Here is a 27,757-nt window from a genome sequence, read left to right on the forward strand (position 1 = left end):
GCGGACGAGGATCCTCATCTACATATAACTAATTTCTTAGAAATATGTGATACCTTTCGGATCAATGGAGCATCAAACGACGCCATCCGCCTCCGTATGTTTCCATTCTCACTAAAAGACCGAGCGAAAGCTTGGCTCAACACCCTCCCAGCTGGATCGGTAAACACCTGGGATGAACTAGCCCAAAAGTTTCTATATAAGTATTTCCCTCCTTCTAAAACTGCTAAATTAATGGCTGAAATTAATACATACTCACAAGAGGACGGGGAATCCTTATATGAAACATGGGAAAGGTTCAAGGAGCTATTACGCAAGTGTCCCCATCACGGCCTCGCAATATGGCAACAAGTATCCACTTTCTACAATGGATTGTTGCCACACACTAGGCAGACACTTGATTCTAGCTCCGGGGGACTTTTAGGTAATCGACGCCCACACGAAATATATAATCAGATTGAGGAAATTGCTCAAACCAATTTTCAATGGCACACTCCCCGGGAAAATAAGTCTATCGCCCCGGGCGCCCATAAGGTCGACGAAAGCACCTCTTTACAAGCCCAAATCGAGGCCCTTTCTTCAAAAATAAAAAAATTAGAAATGACAAAAACAGTCTCGGTTATGGCTTGTGAAGGGTGTGGTGGGTCACATGAAAATTGGAGTTGCATGAAAGAAACAGACGATCAGCAAGAAATGGTAAACTACATTGATAATAGACCTAGGCCGTCGGGTCCTCCAACGGGAACTTACAACCAAGGATGGCGAAACCACCCAAACCTTGGTTGGAGGGAAACCGGCAATAGTAGTAACCAACAAACCTAACGAACAAACTTTCAGCAATCAAGAAATGAGTCACAAAATTTCACTCAACAACAAGGTGGACGAGAAAGGCTCGAAGATACTATATCTCGCCTCGTCTCCGACACTGATAAGAAAAACTCGGAGAGATTTATACAATTAGAATCTAATTTTAGGAATCAACAAGCTAGCATTCAAAACATAGAAAAACAAATAAATCAACTAGCACAAAATTTTTCCGAGAGACCGCAAGGCGCATTACCTAGCAATACCGAAACAAACCCAAAGGCGCAAGTTCACCTCATCACACTACGAAACCGCACCGTGGGGCCTGCAGAAGTACCTCCACCAACGGAAGAAACAATGCCAACACATCTGCAAGAAAAGAACTCTGCCCCATCACCAGAGCCTACCAAGGCTCCTCGAGTTCCGTACCCTGGTAGGTTAATTCGTCAAAAGACCAATGAGCAGTTCGCAAAATTCGAAAGTCTGTTAAAACAGTTGCATGTCAATATTCTTTTTATCGAAGTCCTAACCCAAATGCCCAAATATTCTAAATTTATGAGGGACTTCCTTACACATAAAAAGAAAATTGAAAATTTGCAATTAGTTAATTTAGGCGAAGAATGCTCTGCCCTCGTACTCAATAAACTACCCCAAAAGAAAATCGATCCCGGAAGTTTCACGATTCCATGCTCAATAGGGGAATCACCCGTTCGCAATGCCTTGGCCGACTTAGGGGCTAGCATTAACCTCATGCCCTCATCGATGTTCAAAAGGCTTGGCTTGGGAACCACGAGCCCTACAAAAATAAGCATACAACTCGCTGATCGATCAGTCAAGTTCCCACAAGGTGTCATCGAGAATGTCTTGGTAAGGGTAAGCAGATTCGTTTATCCAGTTGACTTTGTCATACTCGACATGGAGGAAGACACCGAGGTCCCCCTTATCCTAGGGAGACCCTTCCTTGCCACAGCACAAGCAGTGGTAGACATGAATGATGGGACACTGACTTTGAGGTATGGGGACGATGAGGTGAAGTTCGGAGTTGGGAAGAAAATAGAGGACGGCGACCCAGTCAATTACATGAAGGTTATTGATTCAAGCTTGGATGCCGCTCTCCGACGGTGTAACTTGGGAAGCAAGGCACTCCACTCAGAAGATATATAACCGGGAATCGGGTCTAGCCAAGGACCCTTATAAACGTGGCGCACCACGGAGGCATTCCGCGGATCTATCCTTAGTTTAGTTTAGTTTAATCTTTTAGTTTTTGCAGAATAAAACACACTCATGGTGGTAATGGATGAAAAAGGGAACGAGAAAAATGGAACCATGCACGAAGAACAGAGCAACCCGACAAAATTCTCCATCACAGAAGGCTCAACACGGGCCGTGCCCAACCAACACGGCCCCGTGCTGAGCCCCTGCAGAAAATCACCCAGTTCAGGTAACTGGACACGGGCCGTGTTCAGCGGACACGCCCCCGTGTCCAGGCTTCTGTTTCAATTCTGTAATTTTTGTTACTGGCACTTGACCACGGGGCCGTGCCCGGTGAACACGGGGCCGTGTCCAGGATGCCAGTAACATAAATCTTTGCTTTTTAACCCACTTTTATACATTCTAATCAACCAAAAACATTATTTTTGGACACATTGAGGACAATGTGTAATTTAAGTGTGGGGGGGATGCTAAAACCTTGAAATTTTGCAAAATCCTAAACACAAGCCTTACACAAAACTCTATTGGAACCGCTAAACACCCCAAATTTTTTCAAAAACTTTTTCATTTTTTTTATTTACTTGTCTTAGTTTAAGTTGGGAATAACAAGTTCTAAAAAGGTTATATTTTTACAAGTTTACAACCGATAGCGTCGTGATAAAAAAGGAACCAACATAAGAAAATTATGAAACGGCATAACAAGTCTAGTTAAAAATTCGATTATATATGCTTGGTCACATTAAAAACCCATTCCCACAAAAGTGAGTTTTGAGCCTTTATTGAGCACAAAAATACACATATTTAGATTAAATGCTCATTTTTCGTTTCTTGTGTGAATAGCCGCTCGGTCCTTACAAATCTAGAACTTGCCACGACGATACATTCCCGGTCCTTACCAACTTAAACCCAAGTAAGTAAATGATGGAGGCATTAGGACTAACCATTTTTTTTCTTTCAAAACCATTATTTTTCATTTTTTTTTACCTACCCAAAATCCCCCTAGATAGCCCCTTTGAGCCTAAACCTTTCATTTCATTACCCCAAAACCCTTTTTACCCACCAAAAACCTTTTTATTTATTTTTTTTTAGTAACAAGTCCGCTTTTTCGTAAACATCACCTTTTTATGTGACGATCAAAAAAAAAATATTTGATGAAGTCAAAAACAAACAAAAGCTATAAAAGCTTGTTTGGAGAAATACTTCAAAATAAAAAGTCACTAAAAACAAGGTACTTCACGAAAACCGACGCTTGTTACGATTTTCGCCCTTTTTACTAACCACTAACCAACCACCCACCTTTAAACCCAAGCCTTCACCCAAAAAGTCCTCTTGATATTTACAAAGGTAAAAAGTTAAAAAGGAGGAGGATTGATTGCTTGGCAAGCCTATGGAAGACGTAAGTTCCGTGCCGCTCTCGAGTGATTCACTAAAATATACACCTTCGGCCGAGTGTTGAGTGATCTCCCGTGAGGTATGTGAACTTGTATATAAATGGAATTTTAATAAGGCATGCTATGCCCAAATAAGTAATTCATCTTATGAAAAGTTCAAAATAAATCATAACGAATAGGATTGTAAATAAATAAAAATAAAACCTATAAAAACCTTGGATTCCCGACACTCTAGGACAAGCTAAAAAACTTCTCTTCTACCTATTCCATTTGGGAGTGTAAGCCACATTTAAAGAATTTTGCTTGAGGACAAGCAAAAGTTCAAGTGTCGGGGTATTTGATGTGTGTAAAATGCAACATATAAATCACATCAATTAAGGCATAAAACTAACCCTTTTTTAGTACTAATGTTGGAAAAAGAGTGTTTTTGTCTTCCTTTTGTATTTTCAGGATGAAATGAGCTCAAAATCACAAAAGAAGCAAAAAGACAACTAATTCTACCATAAATACAAGAAAAAGGAACAAAAGTGGATTGCCCGGACCCTCAACGGCACCTCCCAAGGCAAAGGAGAAGAAACAGAGTCTGAACACGCCCCGTGTCCAGCGAACACGGGGGCGTGCCCAGGAAGCAGCAGAAAAGACAAACCAGTAGAAGCTTCCATTGCCCACCACGGGGCCGTGTCCAGCGAGCACGGGGGCGTGGTGAAAGTACAGCAGGCGCATTAATTGTAATTCACAATTACAATTAATGAGGAGAGAGAGTGTCAGGCGGGCACGGGGCCGTGTCCAGCGGACACGGGGCCGTGTCCAGCCTTCTGTTCAGCCTATAAATAGAGGAGCTTGGCTTCATTCTCTCTCATCCCTTGGCACACCACCTCTCTCACACCTCATCCACCACCCACCACCACCATAACACCATCATCCACCACCATCATCCATTGTCCATCGTAGAGTGTGTGAGTCGTCTCGGGATCCAAGATTGATCGTAAGAGTTCTTGACAATCAAGGCCATGTTTGCCTAAGTCTCTTACATCACTTGGTGAAGACAAGTGTTTAGTATAATACTTTTTATTTTTAATCTTTTGCACTTTTTATTTGGTTTTGTATTAATGACTTTAATAACTAGTTACTTATGTTGAAGGTGATCTTTCCTTATCGTTTGTCCGTGGTGTCTTGGCATTATTTTACTGTCTATATAAAATAAAAGATTTTCACCATTCATATCTCCACGGTCTATATGGAGATATGTTGGCTACCTGGTCGGGGGTTAAGGGAACGGTTTGGTAAGGGTCTTGCCCTTGTTCAGCGTTTAGAGGTCCTGCTTGGGACCTGGGTCAAATTTAGTAGGATCTCCTTCAATGCCCATAGGTATTGGATGGCGGGGATCCAAACTCTTTGACCCCCTCATAAGTTAACTACTATTAATACTATAACCCGGCTATTTAGGACTGTATCCCTGCTGACTCAGACTACTTAGCCGAGGGTAACGTCACCGCCAAAAGCGGGGCCTACCACAATTTGCATTAATAACTTAATTCATTATCTTTCAATAATCCGACCCTTTAGGATTGTATCCTTGCTGACTCAAACTACTGGGTTGAGGGTAACGTCGCCTTCAAAAGAGGGGCCTACTACAATAACTAAGATAATCTCTTAAACAAGTGCAAAAGTGTGAAAATAATCAAAGGTTATACTAACACACGTGTCGGATCCAAGTGATTCATCTTGTCTATCTGTTTTTATTTTATTTTTATTTTCAGCATTTAGTTAGTTTTTATTTTCTTAGTTTAAAACATTTTTCTAACCTTTTTGATTTGATTAGACGTTGAGGATAAACCGGTATTAAAAGCTCTTGTGTCCTTGGACGACCTCGGTATCTTACCAACACTATACTACGTCCACGATGGGTGCACTTGCCCATATGTGTGTTTAGTGTTAGTGAATATCGTGTTTTATAAATTTAAAACTTGGCTAAAAGTGTAAAAAGGGCTTAAATATATATAAAAAATATATACACACTGACACGCATCAGAGTGTGTGGGCCGAATTGGTTTTTATGGATAGAGTGCAGCACAAGGGATATGTGTGTGGCCCATATACGCATGAGGTGTGGGTGTGACCTAGCCTACTAGTGGCCCAACTAAACTTACGACCCAAATACTCAAGCATATAGTTTAATCGAGTTATCATATATGAATGGATTTAATCAGAGTTATAATAGTACAACACGTTTAACACATTGGAATGGGATAACGAGAGGTTAAGGTCACAAAATTAAACGTCATTAACCTTGAAAGTTCGAGTTGTCACAGGAGCTCTTTCATAACCAAGCTGGATATCTTTTGGACCCTCCAGCCGAATATGCGGAGATGTTTGGCTCGCTGATAGCCGGTCTAAACAACTGCCTGATCACTCACGCATTAAGAACAGAACCACTGATCTGCAACAACTGCGTCAATACCTTTTGGAACACAGCCAAAGTAAACAGAAGGGGCACTAATGGAGCTGGAGCCATTGAAGCTATGGTGCAGAAGAAGGAGGTTATTGTCACAGATGTCGTTATTCATGAGGTGTTAAAGTTTAGGGATCAACCGCATTTTCCAACATCATTTGAGCAAAGCAGAGTACTTGCAGCACTGCGAAGAATGAGCTATGAAAGAAGTTATCCCACTGTGCTGAAGAAGCTTTTCCTGCCGTACTGGAGATTATTAGTGCACATCTTCCTGCAATGCATTGCAGAGAACATGGGTGGGTATGATCAGTTGAACAAGACACAGACCTGTGCCCTAGTGGCATTAGTCAACGAATGGGATTACAAGTTTTCAGCATTTATTTTCGACAACATGAAGAAGATGCTCGAACACTCAAAGAAGACGATCTTTATGCTTTATCCAAGATTCATCCAGATGATTTTAGATCAGAAACACCCGGAGTTTATCAAGGGACCGAACTACGTGAATTTGAAGCCTCTGGGGCCAAGCTGCTTCGAAAATGCATATAGATTCAAGAGAGCCAAACAGCATAACTTTATTGGAAAATTTCCGCTTGAGAAGCACGGAAGATTTAGCGACGTTGTGCCTGTAGTACCAGTTGTACCAACTCCTCAACCGATGAATGCACAAATAGCTGAAGAACATGATGTGCAGCAAGTACAGTAAGTGGCTACCAACGAAGCTGAGGTTGAAACTGAGATACTTGATTCAGATTCAGAATCAGACTCTAGTGAAGAAGAAACCGACTCTGACAGTGAAGTGGAAGTGATTGTGTCTGAGAAGGAAGAGGAAACCGTGAGACAACTAGATCTGATATCAGCTGAAAACTTAGCAGCCCTACTCTTGACCTTGCAGGGTGGTGACGGAAACCCTCCATCCGCACCTACCTCTAAAGTTCAAGTTGAAACTAAAATAGTCTCTAAAGTTCAAGCTGAAATTGAAGTAATTACAGATGATGCTGAACAAGTATCAAGCGAGAAACAAAGAGCTAACACTGCTCTTGATCCTGATTTTACTGGCCCAGTTTCTAATCCAGAGCCTGCTATGTCCTCTGATCCAAAGTCCACCACTGCCACTAAGGAAACCAACACACAAGAGCCTAATCTGTATGATTTCAATTTTGACTTTGAATCGACCCCCTCGCACCCAAAAAGCTCGAGTGGTGTTAGGTTTGAAGCTGCATTCCATTATGCAACAGAGAACAGACAAGTCATTGAACAGAGTGATAGTGATAGTGATAGTGAATAGTGATGAAGATGCAAATGTGGCAAGATTGCGACGACGAGTGGTTGTGTTGGAACAGGACGCTTCTATGAAGGAAACTCAGATTTCATCGCTGCAACAAGACTCTGCCTTGAAAGAAGCTCAGCTTTCCTCTCGTTAGACTCAAATCTCTAACAAGGATCAAACAATAGATTAGCTGCAAGGTGATTTGGGTATGTTAATGTCTGTTGTGTACGATCTGAAGGCGAAGCTGGAGAAAAAGTTTGGAAATGAATTCATTGATAAAGAAGATGAACAATTTAAAGTCGGTCGTCCAGTGCAAACCCCTGAAGAGAGAGCAGCAGTAAATGCCGAACATGAAGCTGGCCTGAATGCCTATCTGGCTGCTGAGCCAAAGAAGAAGAGCAGCAAGAAGCTTAAGAAGAAACAGAGCAACAAACTGATGTTGGTGATGAAGAACCAAGACATGAATCCTCTCGATGAAAACTTTCAGTTAAAGGATCCGAAAAAAAGGCCTGACAGATTTGTGATGGAATTGGGATCCATACATTATGATAAAGTGGGAAATAAGTCTAAAGTCGCAAACTGGGGGTATGAACAGGACAAGCAGATGTGGCTGATCACACGTGAATGCGGGCATCGGGAGTACTATGCAAAAGAATCGCAGTTTGAGTCGTGGACGAAGATCGACTTGAAAAGTCTCCTGCGTGCCCCATATCATGATCAAGAGCCAAATCAAAGAGGCAGAGGTTGGGCCTTTCATTAAAGACTTGAGAAGGAAGTGAAAAGCAACTTTGCAACGATGAAGACAGCTGAGCCTATAGTCAGAAGGAATCCTGGGGTTCGTGACCCCCATACCAAGCGTACTGTCAAGTCTGTCATTTGGCCAGCAACCGACAAAGAGAAGATTATTCCGATCAACAAAAAGTTCGAAAAGAGAATTCTTAGAAACTTCAAATTCTGGGCCTATGACCCCAAGATGGCCGAAGCTGTGATTGTAACTCAATAGCAATCTATCCGGATTCCAAATTCCTATGATCTGATGAGTTTTCGTGAGGAAGACATCACGGTTCTATCCAATCATCAAATTCGCTCTAATGACAAGTATGAAGTATGTGCGAAGGAATGGACGAGTGCTGTTGCAAACATTTTGAGGCACCATATGTTTGTTGATCCACTACCGGGTCGAGGCGGACCACAAAATGATGCAGCTACTAATCCAGTAAACCTAGGGGGAGATTGTTAGACACTTGTTAGGTTTATGGATTAGTGGCTAAGTGGATTAGGGGATATTGGAGTGGGCTTTTATGAAAATTGGCTTAGGGTTTAGGGAGCATCCTCCCTAAACAATTTTTATAAATAGTAAATTGTGATTAGGTCATTAGTGTTGGTGACATCAAGAATATCTTGTATTTGACAATTCTCTTTTGTATGCAAGATCTATAATCATCAATCAAGAATCTTTCTACTTCATCTCCTTTCTTGTGTTGAATCGTTGCTTGTTTGTGTGATTCCGCCATCAAACAAGCTTGTGTGATATCATTGTGATCTGTTACGCCCAAACATGTTTAACCATAAAAACGACGCAGCGGAAAAAGAGCCTTAAAATTTCTTTCTTTATTAGAAACATTACTTACATGAAGGCCCAAATACAAAACTGTTAAACATTTACTAAAATGAATTTACAACATTCACTTCCAGGTATCATTTTAAGGCGTTACATAATTAAAGCTATGTGACCGTTCTTTCCGTATAATCCTTGCTCTTTGACTCGATCTACGCCTACTTGTCTTTGTTAGCAATATAGGAGATCCGTGTAATTCCTGTGAACATCATAAACAACTTAACTGTTAGTCACTCACAACACCATACAACATAATTCTATATAGTCGAAAATCATTTCACATTTGACAATATAAGCTTGGATTCACTCAATCATCCTCTTTAAGTCTCTTGTTCCAAGTTCGGCTTCAATTCCTTATGAACTTGACGTTCTCATTCCTTCATTACCTTCCAATCTCAAGGCACATTATTAGGAATCATCGATACTCATACATATTGAAAACCATAACCACATACATTCATAGCAAATTACATTTATACACGCATACATTCCTACATACATACGCACCTACAAGCTCTTACTTACCACTCTATACTCATGTACGTATACTATCATATTATCCGATAATAGACCTAGTTATAAACAAGTCCCATCCATTCGCATGTTTACGACTTATATGTTTTCGACTTAGTATTCATTTACTAATTATTGACCCGTTCATGTTTTTACCAAACAACTCATTTGTTTATACTCAATACCCATATGAACATTATAACTATAGAAGTTTTACATTATCCGGAGTTCCGTACATGGGGTTTATGAACCCGATTCCCGGTATACATTAAACTCATTCATTTAAATCAACTATACGAAGTGAAATTTTATTAGTAAAATTTCCTTTCACCCCCGAGGTCTAAAGTACATCGTTACCTATCATGCAATTTCATTCAAATGATTAGAAATCAAAGCATTTGAACAAAAGAATTAAAAACAAGAAATTATATATTTTTTTCTTCTTTCTTTTTTCAGCCCATTCACCGGGCCGTGTCAAGTGTCCACCCGGCCGTGTCAAGTAAACATATATTTTTCACAGAACCTTCACCCGGCCGTGTCAGCTCTGCACGTTTATTTTTCACCCATTTTACATCCAAACCTATCCAAACTTATTTTAATCGCTTGGGGTTCATTTCTTAACATATCTAAGCTCTATTACCCGGATCAATAATTCATTTTTTACGCTCCCATTACCCGGTTTGCGTTTTACTTTATTTTGACCCGTTTGGTCTACTTAACGGAAACCTTCACTTCTATATAACCAAACCTTATTAGACTCCGATTATCATACTTAAATAACTAGCGCATAAACTTGCTTAAATAAACTAAGAAGTGATTCCGGAAAATCACTTACTCAATACTACTTACTTGATATTATCATCAACAAAAAAATTCACTTATCTTCTAACAATTATTATACTTTATCGTCACTTATGCAAATTATACCAAAACGAGTAAACTCTCATTTTGACCATTTGTATCGACTTAGCAGAAACCTTTACTTCTACATACCCATACCTTTCTAATTTCCAATAGCATACTTAAATAACTATTACATAACCGTACTTTACTACCTTAAGGAGTGATTCCGAATAATCACTCACTTGGTACTAATACTTGATATTATCATCAAATTCACGTTTTGACACAACTACTAACATTATTATGTAAGGAATCTCTTTACTACTTAAGAGGGAGTCCGGGAAATACTTACCTCATGCGTCCGAATTTACACATAGCTTTAGTGTTTACCTTCGACCCGTGGCGCTTCCATGTTTGTGCCCCTATTGACATGACTCCTATCCGTACATGTCGTCATAATTATAACACGATTAGCTTACATACATTCATTCATTCGGCTTTCAAATCATGCAATATCTGTCTTTCGTTAGTTTATTAGCGCATATAAGGGATATGTATCATCATACTTTATTACTATCGTACATAACACATCAACTAGCTAGTTCATAACGCAATAGTTTCTTGCATACAACTTTTACCTTTTAACTTCAATCCTATACATAATCCACTCTCATTCTAAATTATGTCATTCACTTACATAACTATTGCATTCACATTTAATTCGCATTCCATGTAGGATCGATTTGATAATCAAGTGAGTCAATTAAAGTCAATACACCACTGTTTGAGTGGCGGAAACAAACAAACAGTGTTGAAACAGAGAGAATTGAGTAGAAAACAGAAGAATAACACTTTAACACACGTTTCTCATTAATATTTCACTTGAAAATCCGGCAGCAGTTCGGTATACAACTTGTGATTCCGTACCAAAATGAGAAACACAACTACCTATATATAGGACTGAAATTTTGCTTTAAATGACACCTTGTCATTTCGAGCAGAATCACTTCTTCTGATTTCGCTTGAAATGACAAAGTGTCATTTCAAGCGGAATCACTTACAGTAACATATAAATTTACATTTCAGCCCCTGAACTATACATACTTGACACATTTAGACCCCTAGACTTAAGACGTAGGCTTTAGACATCGTGCACTAACAAACTCCCCCTTGGATACAGCCAGAGTCTTCAGTCTTGGTCTTCAGGTCTTCACAGCGACTTAAAACTTTCCTCTCTTTGCTTAGGCTTTCTCCTTAGCAAGTTTCTCAGCTTTTTGTTTTCTTTCTTTGCTTTCATAGCTTCTTCAGCTTGCATCTTCATCCACTTCCCTTTGTTTTCTTCCAGTTTCTTTCGTTCCTTTTCAGCTTTCAACTTTTCCTTCTTTTCAAGCTTCCACCACTTTGAGTTCCATTTGTTATAAGCATTGATACTCTTTTGAAAACAAATAGACACCACTTTCTGAAACTGCATGGCTTGTTCTCTATCTTCAGCCTGGAAGCGGATCTTGTTCACAAATAAACATTCGATGTCTTTTGCAGAGCAGTTTACCAACCACATAGGATCATAAACAAATATCTCTCTGATTTCATTCCCTGCTCTGTAGGTTATCACAGCCTCAGTCGATATACAATTATACACCCAGCCCATGAAACCTTTGTAGAACTCCTGTTCCATCTTTGGCACTGGTATGTTCTTCATCACTTTCGGCTTTCTCACATTCAAGATTGTTTCTTCATTTCCTATTTCAGGATTAACTCTTTTTACTCTCTTTGGATAAGGAGGCTTCCAATGCTTGAAGTTTTTCAGAGCTTCAAACTTTATTAGACCCCACATAGCAACGTCATTCTTTCTCACCTTATATCCCAAGGTTCTCACCTTCGATAACTCCTCTACATCCCACCAAGGTAGGGACATAATATCATGCAAGCGTTCAGAGTATTGTACTAAACACTCTCTTCTAATAGCATATGCATTAACTTGAGGTAGAAATCCCCAGCTAATGATATCTCCCAGTGAAATACTTCTATCTCTTTGATAAAAATTCAAAGGTCGCTTGAATTTTCTTTCATTGCTATGCTTGAACCACTGTTTGCGTTCTTCTTTCAAAGGATCTTTTGTAGTACCGTCAAAGTTCTTATCCTTCAAAATCTCAGCAACTTTCCTCCTGAGTTCATCTCTATTTTCTTTACTAAAGAACTCCATCAGAGTTGGAAATTCAGAAGTGTCTTTAGTAACACCTCTTCATCAGTACAATCTTTAACCTCAACCCTATCATATACATCTGCGTCTTCAACATATTTGTATTCATACTCAGGTTGATGATTGATATCAAACGCATTCAGTTCTTCTTCAAAATCGAACTTAAACTCATCTTCATTCACATTGAACATCTTCAGAACTTCATCCAATGTATACCTATGCCTGATCTCTCCCTCTTCTACATCAGGCTCTATTCGAAGAATTAACTTTTCAACTTGATCAACACTTTGATCATCAACATGCTCCCCCTCTCCATCAGCTCCCTCTGAAACTTCATTTGCACCATCATTCATGTAGTCATCAACATTCTTTTCATTTGATGCTTCACTAGTAGTAACACCTGTACCTCCCTGATTGTCATCATCATCATTGTCATCATCAGAACTATGACTACTCGCAGAAAACACTTTTTCTTCATCATCATCCTCTTCGTCATCATCCCCTTCATCTTCATCCTCTTCACTATCATCCTCCACTTTCTCATCATCATTACCAAGATCTTCAAGTAATACATCTTCATCGAAGATAGCAGATACAGCCGATACAGGAACAGGATTCTAAATAGGAGAGACAGGATCAGTAGATACAACTATTGATCTCTCAGCATTCAGAGAACTTTCAACACCTTTTCCCTTATTCATCATTTCGGCATCAAGTTCAGCTTGACGTTTCACCCTTAACTCTTCAACCGCAATCTCTTCAAACCTCTGTTCAATTGATTTACCGAGCATATTTTCAATTACTTTGTTCATCATGTACATCTCATGCTCTTTAATCGCCTTGGCAGCCTCAAGTTCTTTGTTTTTCAACTCAAAGTACTTATTTTGTTCATCTCGGCGTGCCTTTTCTTCCTCTAGCTCAGCCACTTTAACCTTCAAAATATCAATTTCAAAATGATCTGCTTCTATTTTCTTCAGCAACAATTTGTTATCAGACTCGGTTTTCTTTACACGCATCTCGAGAATCTTCTCACGATCTGCCAATCTTTTGTTTTCAGCTAACACAGCATCAACTTTACTTTCCACATTCTTGACTTGAACATTACTTGCAAAATCAAAGTCTCCAATCTCATCAAGACCCATACCCATGTTCATAGGAATGTTTGGAAAATTTTTGTACCCTGAAGAACTAGGTGTTGTTTGAACAAGTGGTTGTGAAGGTGGTGGTGTTTAGAATATTTGTTGTGATGTAAGTAAAGTTTGTTGTTGTGGTGGTGTAATAGTATGAATTTGTTGTGGTGAATGAGGTGGTGAGAGATGTAATGGTGATGGTTGTCTTGGTGGTGTAGGTTGTTTTGGAGGTGATTGGTGAAGTGGTGAATGTATTGATGATTGATGTGGTATAGGTTCAGGTGGTGGTGATGGTGGTTTACTTGGTTCTTGGGTAGGTTTCTTCTTCAACACAATCTTCATTGGCTTTTTGATCTTTGGAGAAACAATTCTCTTTCTAGCACCAGCTTTCTTCCTTCCACCTGAAGGAGACGTTTGTGATTCAGACACATGTTCAGGAGATGGAACTTATGCAGCATCATCCTTCTCCTGTCATTTTCTCTTTCTTAACTGCCTTTCCTTTTCAACCTCAGCTTGAATTCTCTTTTCACGCTCTATCTCATCAATCTCATCTTCAGAAGAACTAGAAGAGCTCGTAGTACTTTTGTTCACGTCATCACCTTCTACATCATCAGCTGCTTTTTCTTTCTGAGCATCATCAGCTGCTTTTTCTTTCTGAGCATTAAATGCCTTAACTTTCTTCAGCAAACTCTAAGAATTAGGCGATAGAAGAACATCAGTGTCAACATTAGCTTCAGCTTCAGTTTCTACTTCAACCTCAACTTCTGGTTCTGGTTCTTCTATATCAGGTTCATCAATAAGCAAAGTTTTAGCAGTTTTCTTTTGACGCTTTTTGGTTTGTGTAGATGAACCCTCTCCTTTTTGTGCTTTAGGAGTAGCTTTCCTACCCCTCCTTTTCTGTTCTTTCACAAACCAATCGTTTCGAGTTCCTTTAAATTCTTCAAGTGCCTTTAATTCATCAGCATAACCAGCTTCTTTCATCTCTTCCTCATTTCTCCAGTTTTGATGATTTACAGGATCTGGATCAACATAATTCTCATCCTTGATGAATCCAAAAAATTCAGCTATCTTCTTCGGCTTAGGATGATTTGGATGATATCTGGCTAACTGTTTAAGAGAATCATTATTCATGTGAGATAGCACCAACAAATCATTGTTTACATCTCTTTCAATGTCAGGATAAGCATGATCTATCAACATTTGAACAAATCTTGGATAAATCCAAGTCCTAATCTTTGACTTAGTGTTCTCAGCCATATAGTGAAACACAATGTGAGAAAAGTTGTACTTCTTGTTCAAAACCAGAGCTGTCACCATATTCATCTGATAGTCTCGCATAGCATCATATCCTCCTTTGCAATGACTTAGAGCCTGCAGCACTGAGTGAACAATAAACTTGTATGGCTTTCTAAACTTTGACTTCAAGTAATTTGCATTGTTCAGTGCACCATCATAACCCATTCATAGCATACAACCTTTGACCATCCTCTCTGGGAATTTTGTTGGTGAGTTTACATCATCCGGAAAATCCAATACTTCACGTACAAGCGCCTCTAAAACAATAATCGATTTCTTCTCATCATTCTGCTTCACAACTGAATTGATCACTTTACTCTTTTCATCATACGTTGCATGCTTCCAGAAACGTTTGACATGAGATTTATACACCAAATGTTGATCAGTCAACGCTTTCTGAATCGACACTATCCTCATAAACTCCAAAATGCTACTGAAATCAGACAACTTTGTATTCTTTTCTTCGTCAAAGTCACAACAACTGTTGTGCAATGGATCGAAAAGCACATTCGAAGCCTGCAACACAACACAATACAAATTAATCAAACACTTTGACAAATTTCATCATCAAATCCCTTTCAAGCGAAATCATTTAAACAATTTGAAGCGGAATCAAATGTTTCAAGAGGAATCACTTGAACAGCTTGAAGCGAAATCACTAAGTCACATTGAAGCGGAATCATTTGTTTCATGTTTGAAGCGGAATCAACTTAGTGAAACTAAATTGTCTTTCAGGCGAAATCACTAAAGACATTTTGAAGCGAAATCATAAGATTTCAATGAACATCCATCTCAAGCGGAATCAACCTAATCATGAATAATTTTTCAAATCAAATCTGATGATGAAATTAAACATATTGTTTTGTTTATCAGTGGATTCCGAGCATGTGAGTGCAATTTTTATCCTTTTTACCCATCAAAATTAACCTAGATCTAAGTTTGTAAAACCTGTTCATCGTTAAACATGTACAAACCCTAGATTTGGTTCAATCAAAGCTCTACACATGATCTACAAGACATTCCGACAACACAAACATGATATTTGTTCATTTTAATCAACAATTTAACCCTAAATCTATGTATTCAGTTTAATTCATCGCCGACAAACAAAGATAAACAAGATTTGTGTCAAATTGGTCCGATTTCTCACCTTTCCCATGTTTATAGTTGAGTTAACCAACTAAAACCACTAAATCGGACAACAAACAAGCAGACTAACGGCTGGAAATCGAGTGTTTAGGGTTTCTCTTGAAAATCGCCAGGAGCAAATCACTGAAGCGGAATAAGAACACAATGGAGTTCAAGCGGAATCAGATGGCTATATATAGGCCACCTGATTTCGCTTGAAATGTTCATGGAAGCTGTTCAAGCGGAATCATACTTGAAGCCTTTTCAAGCGAAATCAGCAATTAATGGTGAAAAACATGATTTCAAGCGGAATTAGATTCAAACTTTTCAAAATTTTTAACTTTTTTAACTTTTCTGATTTTACCGACATACCCAGTTAACCAAGTCCAAGTTAATGACCTTGGTCAACTGTTCAGCCTACCAAGTCCAAATTAATGACCTTGGTTGACCAGTTTATGAAGTATGCTGACTTTCTGAAACTTAAAACAGTTCAAATTAATGAACTTTTGAAATTTTCAAACTTTCAAACACATACCAGTCATTTTCAGAATCTCCTGCTTACCCAACCCTCATGATTCAGGCATGTTCTGCACATAGATTTTGATCATCTGATCCCCAACGTCCGTTGTCGAAAATAAGATGAAAATAAAATTTTTTTGGATTTTAGAATGAGATAAGCAGAAATCTGTACACACAATATTTTTGTGAGCGTGTTAGGGGATCATATCAGCTTCCGATAAGACACAAGTACCGTTAAGCTTAAATTTCATACTCAGCATTAAACAGTTCGCGTAGATTGTCGATATACTGATCCTCTTAAATTTTTACCCAATTTTCAATCTGTTCGGGATACTGATTTAGTGTTTTAAGACTTAAACTTTTACATGTGTCCCACCTCAGTATATACTCCTATATCCAGATCCCAATATTCAGTCTTACAGGTGAGTATACCTAGATGATATCTGTAATGGGGTGAATGCGAAGCCGTGAGAGCTCAGGTCAGAACTTCCGTTCAGTAGAGAGATGATGGCTCGACTTTCAGTGTGTTCCCTTTAGGGAATCTTTTTTACAACAGCACATGATTAACATTTTGCAATGTGTTATCATTTTTTATGCTGAGGGGAGGCTTTACGAGTAAAGCTTTGCGTAAAGTATTATACGGGGACTAGGTCAGAATTTCCATTCAGCAGAAGTCCCGGGATAATACCCCAGATATCACTAAGCATAAAGACCTAGTATCTCAGAAAGATGGACCTTTCAAACAAGATTTCGGGGGTCAACCATATATCCTAGAAATGTTCCCCACGTAAGAGCAAGTAATTATTTATGTTTATATCCCAAACAAATCTACTAATTTTGTAAAAACCTATCGGCACATCATCAGCGAGACTGCTTAACGCATATTAAACATTACATTTCTTTAGTGTACTGTGTCTGTCTAGCTGATGTACTATCATTTCCCCTTTTTACACAAACTCTTTTTCGGTTTTTCACTATTTTTGGATTTTTCTAGTTTTCTATTGTTTTTGGCTTTTTCAAATTTTATTATGTTTTTGTATTTTTCTGCAAACTTTCTCCCCCTAAAAATAAAAACATGTTTTTGTGTTTTTGTTTTTATCGAAAGCAGAAAATAAACTGTACAAACAAGTTTGACAACGTAACGCAGATCACATCAGATCGCCACCCTCCTCGGCTTCACATTCTTCAACCCTCCCAGAACGCAGATTTTTCATCCCATTTAATTTTAAAAGATAATAAAATATCTTTTTATCAAACGGTTTTGTGTAGAAATCAGCCTTCTGATCATCGGTGTGTATATGTTCTATCCGAATCAATTTCTTCTCGTGACAATCACGGATGAAATGATGACGGATTTCAATATGTTTGGTTTTAGAATGGTGAACCGGGTTTTTTGTTATATTAATCGCTGCTTCATTGTCCACAAAAATCGATGTATCCAAGAATTGCAAACCAAAGTCGCGCATTTGCTGTTGGATCCAAAGGATCTGTGAGCAACAGCTGGAGGCTGAAACGTATTCAGCCTCACAAGTAGAAAGAGCCACAGAGGTTTGTTTCTTGCACTGCCAGGTAACAAGTCGAGTTCCGAAGAACTGACACCCAGCAGTGGTGGACTTAGCGTTCTGCTTGCAGCTTCCAAAGTCAGAATCAGCGAAACCAGTAAGAGAGAAGTCACCCGATCGAAGATACCACAAGCCGATGCTTGGGCATCCTTTCAAATACCGTAAAATTCTTTTGACGATTGTTAGGTGTGACTGCTTCGGGCTTGACTGATATCTGGCGCAAAGACATGTTGGATACATGATGTCCGGTCGGGAAGCAGTAAGATATATTAAGGATCTGATGATCGACCGATACAACATCTCATCCACCTTTACTCCACTCTCGTCTGGACAAATTCCATGATTCTGTGCTAGGGGGGTTGTTGCTGGACTGGATTGAGCCATATCAAACTTTTCCAGTACGTCGTTCACATATTTTTTTTTGGTGAATGAAGATTCTCTCGGGCATCTGCTCCACTTGCAGCCCGAGGAAGAACTTCATCTCCCCCATCGAACTCATCTTGAATTTCTTCTTCATAGCCTTCTCAAACTCTTTACACAAGTCGTCGTTTGTCGAACCAAAAATGATATCATCGGCATAGATCTACACGATTAAGAGATGGCCTGCAACTTCCTTTGTAAACAGAGTACTATCGACTGTCTCTCTGGTGAACCCGTTGGCCAGCAGATGTTGGGAAAGCATCTCGTACCAGGCTCTCGGAGCCTGGTGTAAACCGTAGAGCGCGTTATCCAGAAGATATACTTTTTTCTTGTGTAGTGGATCAGTGAAACCCGGTGGTTGTCCCACATACACTTCTTCTTTTATCTTTTCATACAGGAATGCAGATTTAACATCAAGTTGGTACACTTTGAAGTCTTTCCATGACGCAAACTCCAGGAAGATCCGAATAGCCTCAAGTCTAGCAACAAGCGCATAAACCTCATCATAGTCGATGCCTTCTTGCTGACTGAATCCTTGTACCACCAATCGTGCTTTGTTCCGAACCACGACTCCTCTATCGTCTTTTTTACACTTGAACACCCACTTCGTTTTAATCAACTTTTGATTTTCAGGGAGGTCTATTAGTCTCCATACTCCCAACTTCTCGAATTGTTGCAGCTCTTCATGCATTGCATTCACCCAGCTGTCTTCAGTCAAAGCTTCTTTATACGTTCTGGGTCCAATCTGCGAAATAAAACATTTAAGTGAGAATTCTTCCTGTAACGGAGCAACAGATGAATAAAAACAGGTAAGAGCTCTGTTGATTTGATCTCTTGTCTTAACACCACTTTGTACGTCACCGATATTCTGCTCTGACAGATGATAAGACAATGTTCGTGGCATAGTAGTGTCAGGCACAGTAACTTCTGATTGCAAGTTCGTAATGTCTAGATCACCGGTGTGATCCTCAGCTTCTGTTGATTCAACATTTGGTTCCTCGTCAAAAGTAGGACCGGATTCCTCTTCTGAGTCGTCAGAGTTATCAAACGTTGGAGCTGGTTCCTCTGGTGGTTCGTGTGTCGTTCCACTTGGACCTGCCTCATGATCGTTTGAACCCCCGGTGGGTTGAGAAACTACTAGCGGTCTAGGAAGTTGTTCTTGCGACATGGACTGCTGATATTGATATAAGATTGCAATTTCCTCATCACTCGGCTGAATCGGTAATTGAAACGACTCCCAGAGTTTGTCATAGTCGAACAAGAATCTTTGTCCGGGAAGTTGTGGTGGTGAAGTGTGCTTCTGACAGTCTACATGCGGAACTTGTATTACTTTTCCCAGGCACAGCAAAAACACCCTCTTCAACAGGCTCGCGTAACCTACAAAGAAACCATCATTGGATTAGCACCGAATTTGCCATTTTCATCTATGAAAGTACATGGAGATCCAAACGGCTCCAAAAACTTTAGATTGGGCTTGTAACGGTGTAAAAGCTCAAAACATGTTTTCTTATATTTCTTGACGGTGAGCACACGGTTCAAAGTATAGCAAGCTGCAGCGATTACTTCACTCCAGAAGAAAATAGGAAGCTTGGAATCGGCAAGCATTGTTCGAGCAGTTTCTATCAAGGTACGATTCTTTCTTTCAGCTACGCCGTTCTGCTGTGGAGTGTATGGCGCGCTGAATTCATGAAGAATCCCTTTCTCGTTACAGAACTCGAGCATTCTATTATTCTTGAATTCCGTTCCATTATCACTTCTTATTCTTCTAATCGGCAGCTTATATAGCGTCTCCATCTTTTTGAATAGAACCATTAATGACTCAAACGTCTGGTCTTTCCTCTCCATGCATACCACCCACGAAAACCTTGTAAAATCATCAGTTACAACCAAACAGCATAAGTCACCACTAATACTGTGCACATTGACCGACCCAAAGAGATCCATGTGGAGTCTCTCAAGCGGTACTCTGATCGAATTCAACAGCTTCTGTGGGTGTGACTTCTTGGTCTGCTTTCCTTTCTTTCAAGCTACACAGTCATCATTCAAATGAAAATTCTTTAAATTCACACCTTCAACCAAATCATTATGAACCAGAAAACTCATTTTTCTAACGTGAATGTGGCCCGTCTTTCGATGCCACATAATCGACTCTTTTTCAGTAGCTTTGGTTTTTGACACAAAACATTGTTTTTGATGATTTGTTGGTGCTGCGACACTCATGTCAAGAATGTATAAATCATTTTCTCGTGCAGCACGCAACAACACCATATCATCAGGGATTTTAAACCCAGGTTTTAAAACAAGACATTCATTTTTGGTGAAATGTACGGTAAAAGATTTGTCACAAATTTGAGAAATACTAAGCAAGTTGTTTTCCAGTTCTATTATGTAGTTCACTTTCTCAAATGAAATAACTCCATTTGTCAAGGTTCCTTGACCGACAATTCTTCCTCCCTGGTTTCCAGCGAATCCGACGTATCCACCATTGATTTATTTCACATCATAGAGTAACGCCAGCATTCCAGTCATGTGTCTAGAGGCTCTGCTGTCCATTATCCATTTTGAAATTATCGACCTGGGCAGCCCCTGCAAACATCATAGCAAATCACTCAAACAATGATGCCCATGACTTTTTAACTGCTAAAACACTACCGAAAACTATGTCACACTTCACATCAACCTTTGGAAAGTTAAACGTGACATTTGGAACATCAGTTTTTACAGTTGGTTTTAATTCCCTTTTGTTCGGTGGAAACTCTTCAAGAAGTTTATCAAGTTCAAACTCAAGTTTTTCTACATCATCTTTAAAACCTTTTATTTCATTTTTCAAAATGTTCTCCATCTTTCTCCTCGACCGATGATTTTGATTTCACAACCCAAGATTGATTTTCAAAAACTTTCGTTTTTGGATAAATCTTTGAAGTCTTGTGAGTCTTTGAAAATTCGCCAACCTCAAAGGTTGATTTCAGCTTATCTTCTGACTTCAAAGATTCACCCCTCTTCAAAATGCGAATTGGTGAAACCATAGGTTTTTTACCCTTTTTATCAGTTGGAGATTTAGGACAAGGTTTTTGCACAACAGATTTTTTAAAGACAGGTTTTTCAAAAACTTTCTTGCATTGTTTGGCCATGTGACCGATCTCATTGCAATGATAGCAAACTCTTTTGTCATACTCGACAAAAGTTGATTTGAACGACTCTTCTTTCAGTTTCTTTGCCGCATTGAAATCATCAATGGCTTTTTGACTAAAAATGTACTCTTTCTCATCATCAACACTTGGTCCAGTGACAAAAACATCATTCATGTTATCCTTTGGCTTGACAACCTTCTTAGCCATTTTCTTCTCAAAACCAATTCATTTGTTTTTAAAGTTATTTCCATTTTTCTTGTTGTTACCATTCCCTTCCCACTCTTTCTTACCCGAGTTGTTAGATCGTGACGTAACAAACGACTTTTTGGGTTTTGAAAAGAACTCTTTGTTGTTTACCACAGCAATGTCAATTTCGATCAATTTGAAAACCTTTTCAACATTTTCAATCTTTGCATTCTGAAGCGGATACTCAAAATCAGAGTAAAGCTTGTCAGTTCCAATCATTGTGTAGACCACCATGATCGGATCATCATTTGCGACTTTATCTGATTTCGGTATGAAACGGTCTAAAAAGTTACCCTCGTCTTCAGAATCAAACACAGATTTCTCCGAATGAGTTTTCATAATCTCAGCCTCAGAGTTATCACTCTCTTCGTCTAACACTTTGTCGACAACAGTCTTGATGACCTGTGGCTCATTGTCTGTGTCGGACAGAGAGAATGTAACATCAATACTCTCTGGTAACTCATCCTCAATTGATCTCAGTTTGAGATTCAATGCAGCTTCCACCCCTTCTGGATACTTCTGAGTATAATGATTCCACATTGGGGGTGGAACGCTGTTAAAGACTGGTGTTGCATTCGGTTGTTGTGGAACAATCTGCTCAATGACATAAGACGATGCAACATAGCTCATTAACTTTTTATCAATTCGTTCATTTTCAATTTTAGTTAATTCTAACTCTTTCTTTAATGACGCAATTGTGTCAAGATGAAAATTCACTTCCACTTGTTTATCAAAAAGTGTTGCTTTTAATAATTTCGTGGCTTTATCATTTTCGACACTTTCTTTTTGAATCATTTTAATGGATCTGGCCAGTGTATCATATGCCTCTTTGACTTGACCTAGATCAAATTTTAACATATCAGCGTGTTGTTTCAATTCCTGAAACTTTGTGTCTTTTTCAAGACACTCCATGCAAGGTTTTAAACAGTTTTGGCATGGGGTTTCAAACATTGAATCAAGTTTCTCAACAATCTTATAATCATGATCATTTTTAACTTCCTGTTTACCGACACCCTTCGACTTTGACTCAGACACTTTCTCGGATTTGACCTCTTCAATTCCTGACTCCTCATTTGACTCCTTTTGTACTGACTCGGTACTGACAGACTCTGGTTTAACATATACTGTTTCTACCTCTTTTAGTTTCCCCATAAGAGCCCTATCAGCAATCTCTTTCAAAGTGTCTTCGGTCATCTCTTTGGTTACATCGATCATCTCTTCGACAGACTCTTTCTTATCCTCATACCGTGGACATAATCTAGTTGTTTGCTCTTCGAAGAAACCTGCAAAAGAATCAAAAACTTTAGGAGGTATGATAGATTTCAAAGAACTGTCTAATACCTCCTGTTCAGATTGATAGTAATACACTTCTGCAGCAATCTCCTCAATATCAACCACACTATCCACAGAAACATCTTCACTAACTACTTCAGGCTCAACAACACTCTCTGGCTCTTCTACATTCTCTGGTTTGTTCTCAATTTGAGGTCTTTGAGCTACAGGTTGTTGATTTGGCCTGTGATAGAATGCCTGTCTGTAGTAATCATCCGTGAATGGATTCTGATGATTATTCACCTCTCTGTTCGGACACTCTCTTTTAACATGCCCTCTCTCTTTGCACTTGAAACAAGTCACTTTAGACTTGTCAAAACCGAGCTTCTAATCTGGTCCAGAAAGACTGTTTCTACCAGTTATTTCCATAAAACGCTGTGCTCTTCTCACCAAACTAGCCATACCCCACTTTATGTCTATCAGCTCAAGCTCCTCCGGATCTATTTGATCGTAATCCTCTTTGGTCATATCAGGATTTCCGATCTTACCTGCCACTAAACTCTCGTATGACTCCAACACGGAAGCTAACAACGAAATATGCTGTTTTGCAGCCGATTCAGTAAACTCATTCCCGTTCTTGATGGTGACTACAATATTACATTGAATCCCAGAAACATATGCCTGTTCGTTCGAGCTAGACGAGCTTTGAGGTGATGTCTGTTCAGTAGTTTTGAAATTTGGCTCGTAGCTGGTAAATGGTGAAGGCTTGTTGCTACTAGGAGTACTTGACGGAACACCTGATGTTGTGTCTGCACTGAACCCTGTTTGAATCTTCGGGCATTGATTTATTGGTGCTGGAATGCTTCCTTTGTAGTAAGGAGACACATCCTGTTGAATATCTACAGAATTCATCTTCTTCATCTTTACTAGCTCAAGTTCATGTGCCTCGATTTTCTCAATGAATGCACTAAGGTTGAGATTAACAAAGTCTGAGTTGTTCTTCAACACTAAAAGATAAGTTCCCCATTCGTCATAGGGTAAGGCATCTACTAGTTTATCAATCAACTCTTCATTGGTTTTCTCAATTTTAATACGATTCATTTCAACAACAAGGTGAAAGTATCTTTCAATCAATTGTCTTGTTGTTTCACCTTTCATTCCCCTAAAAATGTCAAATTCTTTTTTCATCAATGCAGTCTTGCTTTTTATCATAGAAACACTTCCTTTAAACTTCGCCTCCAAAGCCTGCCAGACTGACTGTGAATTATCTTCGTGTTGCAGTAATATCAAGATATCTTCTTTAATTGCCTGTTGAAGAATACTCATCATTTTCTTCTCGGTCTTGAAACTGTCTTGTTCTGTTTGTGATAAACTGCCAATCGCCTTCACAAGACCCAAACCATCTTTAGGTGGAACATACTTTGATTCAATCTTCATCCAACTCTCAAAGTGATTTGCTTGTACCCAGTTTTTGAATCTCCCAGACTAACCTGCATATTCAGCTTGGGTGGTTTCTTCATCGTTCCCAACTCATTTTCCATATTGACGTTTCGAACAATACTTGCTGGGTTCTGTCCTACTGTCATACCACTGCCGGCAAACATGTTGTTAAAATCTTGGTTGTCCATTTTTACGAAATCAAATTTTCGGAAAATTTTTCAAGTTTTAAAAGTGGTCTTTTTAAGTGAAAACACTTTCTACACGAAATGAACTACGAACGAGATGTCACGAACGAAATGGACTTTCACAACCACACCCTAATTTCAAGTTGTACTAGGTTTTAAAACAAAATCAGAAATTTCAAGCTGAATCAAATTTCAAGCGAAATCAGCAATCTCAAGCGAAATCAAATAATTCCTCAAGCGGAATCAGAAGTTCACTCAAGCGGAATTACCAACTCGAGCGAAATCAGATGACACTCAAGTGGAATCACGTATTTCGCTTCAAATTTTTTCAAGCGGAATCAAATTTTTCAAGCGGAATATCTTATTTCGCTTGAAATCACACACTTTTTCAAGCGGAATCAAAAACCTTCGTTCAAGCGGAATAAGGTTTCAGTCCATTTTTTAGTAGTTTTAGGCCGAATTTTAATCTGATTCTTTTAAGGATTTATTAAAACACACTTTTACCCACTATATCCAAAACTCAGTCCATTTTGTCCGTTCAAACGTCCAGAAATTCAAAAAGTGTAGGAAAAATGCTCTGATTCAGGTATATTGGCTCATAACTGGCTCTGATACCAATTGTAGGATCCATTTGACGATCAAGTGAGTCAATTAAAGTCAATACACCACTGTTTGAGTGGCGGAAACAAACAAACAGTGTTGAAACAGAGAGAATTGAGTAGAAAACAGAAGAATATCACTTTAACACACGTTTCTCATTAATATTTCACTTGAAAATCCGGCCGCAGTTCGGTATACAACTTGTGATTCCGTACCAAAATGAGAAACACAACTACTTATATATAGGACTGAGATTTCACTTGAAATGACACCTTGTCATTTCGAGCGGAATCACTTCTTCTAATTTCGCTTGAAATGACAAAATGTCATTTCAAGCAGAATCACTTACAATAACACATAAATTTACATTTCAGCCCCTGAACTATACATACTTGACACATTTAGACCCCTAGACTTAAGACGTACGCTTTAGACATCGTGCACTAACATTCCATAACACTTTTCACAAAAGATCAATTCCATATTTTCCACATACAATGCAAGACTTCCTAATTCATTCAAAATTACAAAAAATCAACTATTCAAGCATTTAATCGAACACATGGTGTGCATATAACATTGTAAGCACTATGTACAAGTATTCAATGCACAATTTCACTAGTAATCTTCACAACTCATTTAATCAACTAAATTCACATAACTCATTCATTCTACAACATAATAATCCATCAATATCCTAGTACATATACATTTATCCATCAAAATTGCTCAATTTATGTGGCTATAGAATCATCATACTACTAGTTTAAGTGGGTTTTCTTTCAAACCATCAATACCATCAAATTCAAGCAATAATCATCTTTAATGATGATTCTGTTGGGATTGAACCCTACTAAAGGAACAGTTCATAAAGCCAAAACTGGATCAGATCAGTGGATTCCTCATAAGCAGTTGTTTGCATCAGATCTTTCTCCTTGGAAGTGGCCCTAACATCTGATGTCCTCTAAGTACTGCCCTTCATAACAACTGCTGATCACCAAAGACTGTTGAAGACAAAGCACTGATGCTCAATCTACTGATGTGGATCAAGTACTGCTGAAGACACAAAGCACTGCTGGAGCTATAACAGTGGAATGAAGAAGCAACAGTTTAGTCTTGTATTGTATATACTTATTGTAATCAGTTGTTTGTAAGCAGTAGCTGTAATAGTCAGTGGTTATAGGTTGTTAGGAGGTTAGATGTCACTTTCATGGTGACGTCAGCCAAAAGATGCTCAGTGGTTTGTTCTGTACTATAAATAGAACAGTACCCTGTACTGCTCTATCAGCTCTCTTCATCACCAAGTCATTCTGTATGAACAATCACTGTGAGCTCAGGCTGAGGGGGAGATTATGTGCATGCATGCATTGAATTAATTTTTGTAACAAATACAATCATTCGATTTCAATATAAACATGTTTGCTGAAACTTATTCTCTCATTGATTGTGTGTTGAAAGTTTGTTCCATTCAATTTCGCTGCATTTAACTCTGTTTCATCTTCATTAATATCAAACAAGCACAATCAAAAGAAACTCAGATCCTAACAGATTCTAATTCATATATAAGTTCAATTTCATACTATTTCATGGATTAATCATGTGAGTCTAGGATCAGATCGTAAACGATCACTAGATCTACGATGAATTCGATTTAACGTGCGGAATCCGTTAAATCGAACCGTAATCATGCGTGAAAACATAAATACCTATCGTTTTATTACGTAACGACGACAACCAGACAGAGTTTCTACTCGATCTACATACAAGATACTCGAAATCTAATCAACGTGACGTAAACGAGAGTATCTTGATGTTGTTATTTGATGAGATCTTGAAGAACAGTAGATTTGAAGATATGAACGAATGGACTGTGTGTGCTCTGATATTGTTCTCTGATTGGAGCTCCGTGCGAAGTGTGTTCACTGATATTTATAGTTGATCAAGCAATCTAGTTCGTATGATTGTATACCTATAAGTTCGTGCAAATTGCCAAAGTCCAATACATTCTAATTGGTTGATGTATCATGCAGACTTCATCCCATGCATATGATATTGTATATGATGTCATCATTGCATAATGATTACATCACTTTGGATCTTGTTCAGTTTCTTCACATCGTGTCGTACCGTATACTTACCTGACATTGCCTAACGACACCTAGTGTGACAACCCTCACTAAACCAGGTATCTGTTCTATTTAATTAACAATTAATTTCTGCTTAATTACTGTGCTTAACTGAAATTGCTGATGAACTGCTACTTGATTTCTGATACTTGTATATTCCTGCATCATACTTTACATACTGTCACTACATTATTTACATGCTGAACCTTAGTGACAAACATGATGCACAAAAGCACAGTAGCACTTTGAACGGACAACCTATTGAACATGCTGATAAAGCCAGCATCAGGCAGACACTGCCTCTAAGGCCTGTATGAGCCAGAAATATTTTACTACACCCATAGTGAGTGTAGGGATACAAGGGTTGTAGAACTGCGTCTCTAGGAATAAGATATAATGACT

At 38.8% G+C, this 27,757-nt stretch overlaps 2 protein-coding genes and 1 non-coding gene across 3 annotated transcripts; all 3 read right to left on the reverse strand.

Moving 5' to 3' along the window:
* Positions 1 to 225: 225 nt before the first annotated feature.
* Positions 226 to 332, reverse strand: LOC118486087. The gene has a single exon (XR_004877943.1). It is a non-coding gene; the product is annotated as a small nucleolar RNA R71 (small nucleolar RNA).
* A 13,569-nt stretch (positions 333 to 13,901) lies between these two features.
* LOC110901481 lies at positions 13,902 to 14,891 on the reverse strand. The gene is made up of 2 exons (XM_022148308.1): positions 14,187 to 14,891; positions 13,902 to 14,120 (listed from the first exon to the last, which is right to left on the reverse strand). Exons 1-2 carry the CDS (start codon positions 14,889 to 14,891, stop codon positions 13,902 to 13,904), a joined length of 924 nt encoding a protein of 307 aa, XP_022004000.1.
* Positions 14,892 to 20,299, reverse strand: LOC118485829. Its single transcript, XM_035982313.1, has 3 exons — positions 20,065 to 20,299; positions 18,678 to 19,732; positions 14,892 to 15,242 (listed from the first exon to the last, which is right to left on the reverse strand). The coding sequence occupies exons 1-3, from the start codon at positions 20,297 to 20,299 to the stop codon at positions 14,892 to 14,894; spliced, it is 1,641 nt and encodes a 546-aa protein (XP_035838206.1).
* Between the last annotated feature and the right edge of the window lie 7,458 nt (positions 20,300 to 27,757).

The sequence above is a fragment of the Helianthus annuus genome, chromosome 13 (genome assembly GCF_002127325.2).
Source record: "Helianthus annuus cultivar XRQ/B chromosome 13, HanXRQr2.0-SUNRISE, whole genome shotgun sequence".
NCBI classification, from domain to species: Eukaryota; Viridiplantae; Streptophyta; class Magnoliopsida; order Asterales; family Asteraceae; genus Helianthus; species Helianthus annuus.

Bases quoted from the DNA above. Each gene is read 5' to 3' on its own strand.
- LOC110901481 (XM_022148308.1), bottom strand. From the start codon at position 14,891: ATGGGTTATGATGGTGCACTGAACAATGCAAATTACTTGAAGTCAAAG. The intron at 14,121-14,186 runs GTTGAAGTAGAA...CCTAATTCTTAG, and splicing joins AACCAGAACCAGAAGTTGAG to AGTTTGCTGAAGAAAGTTAA.
- LOC118485829 (XM_035982313.1), bottom strand. From the start codon at position 20,299: ATGGATCTCTTTGGGTCGGTCAATGTGCACAGTATTAGTGGTGACTTA. The intron at 19,733-20,064 runs GTAACGAGAAAG...GTTTCTTTGTAG, and splicing joins TAATAGAATGCTCGAGTTCT to GTTACGCGAGCCTGTTGAAG. The intron at 15,243-18,677 runs GTATATCTTCTG...GTTGTGTTGCAG, and splicing joins ATCCACTACACAAGAAAAAA to GCTTCGAATGTGCTTTTCGA.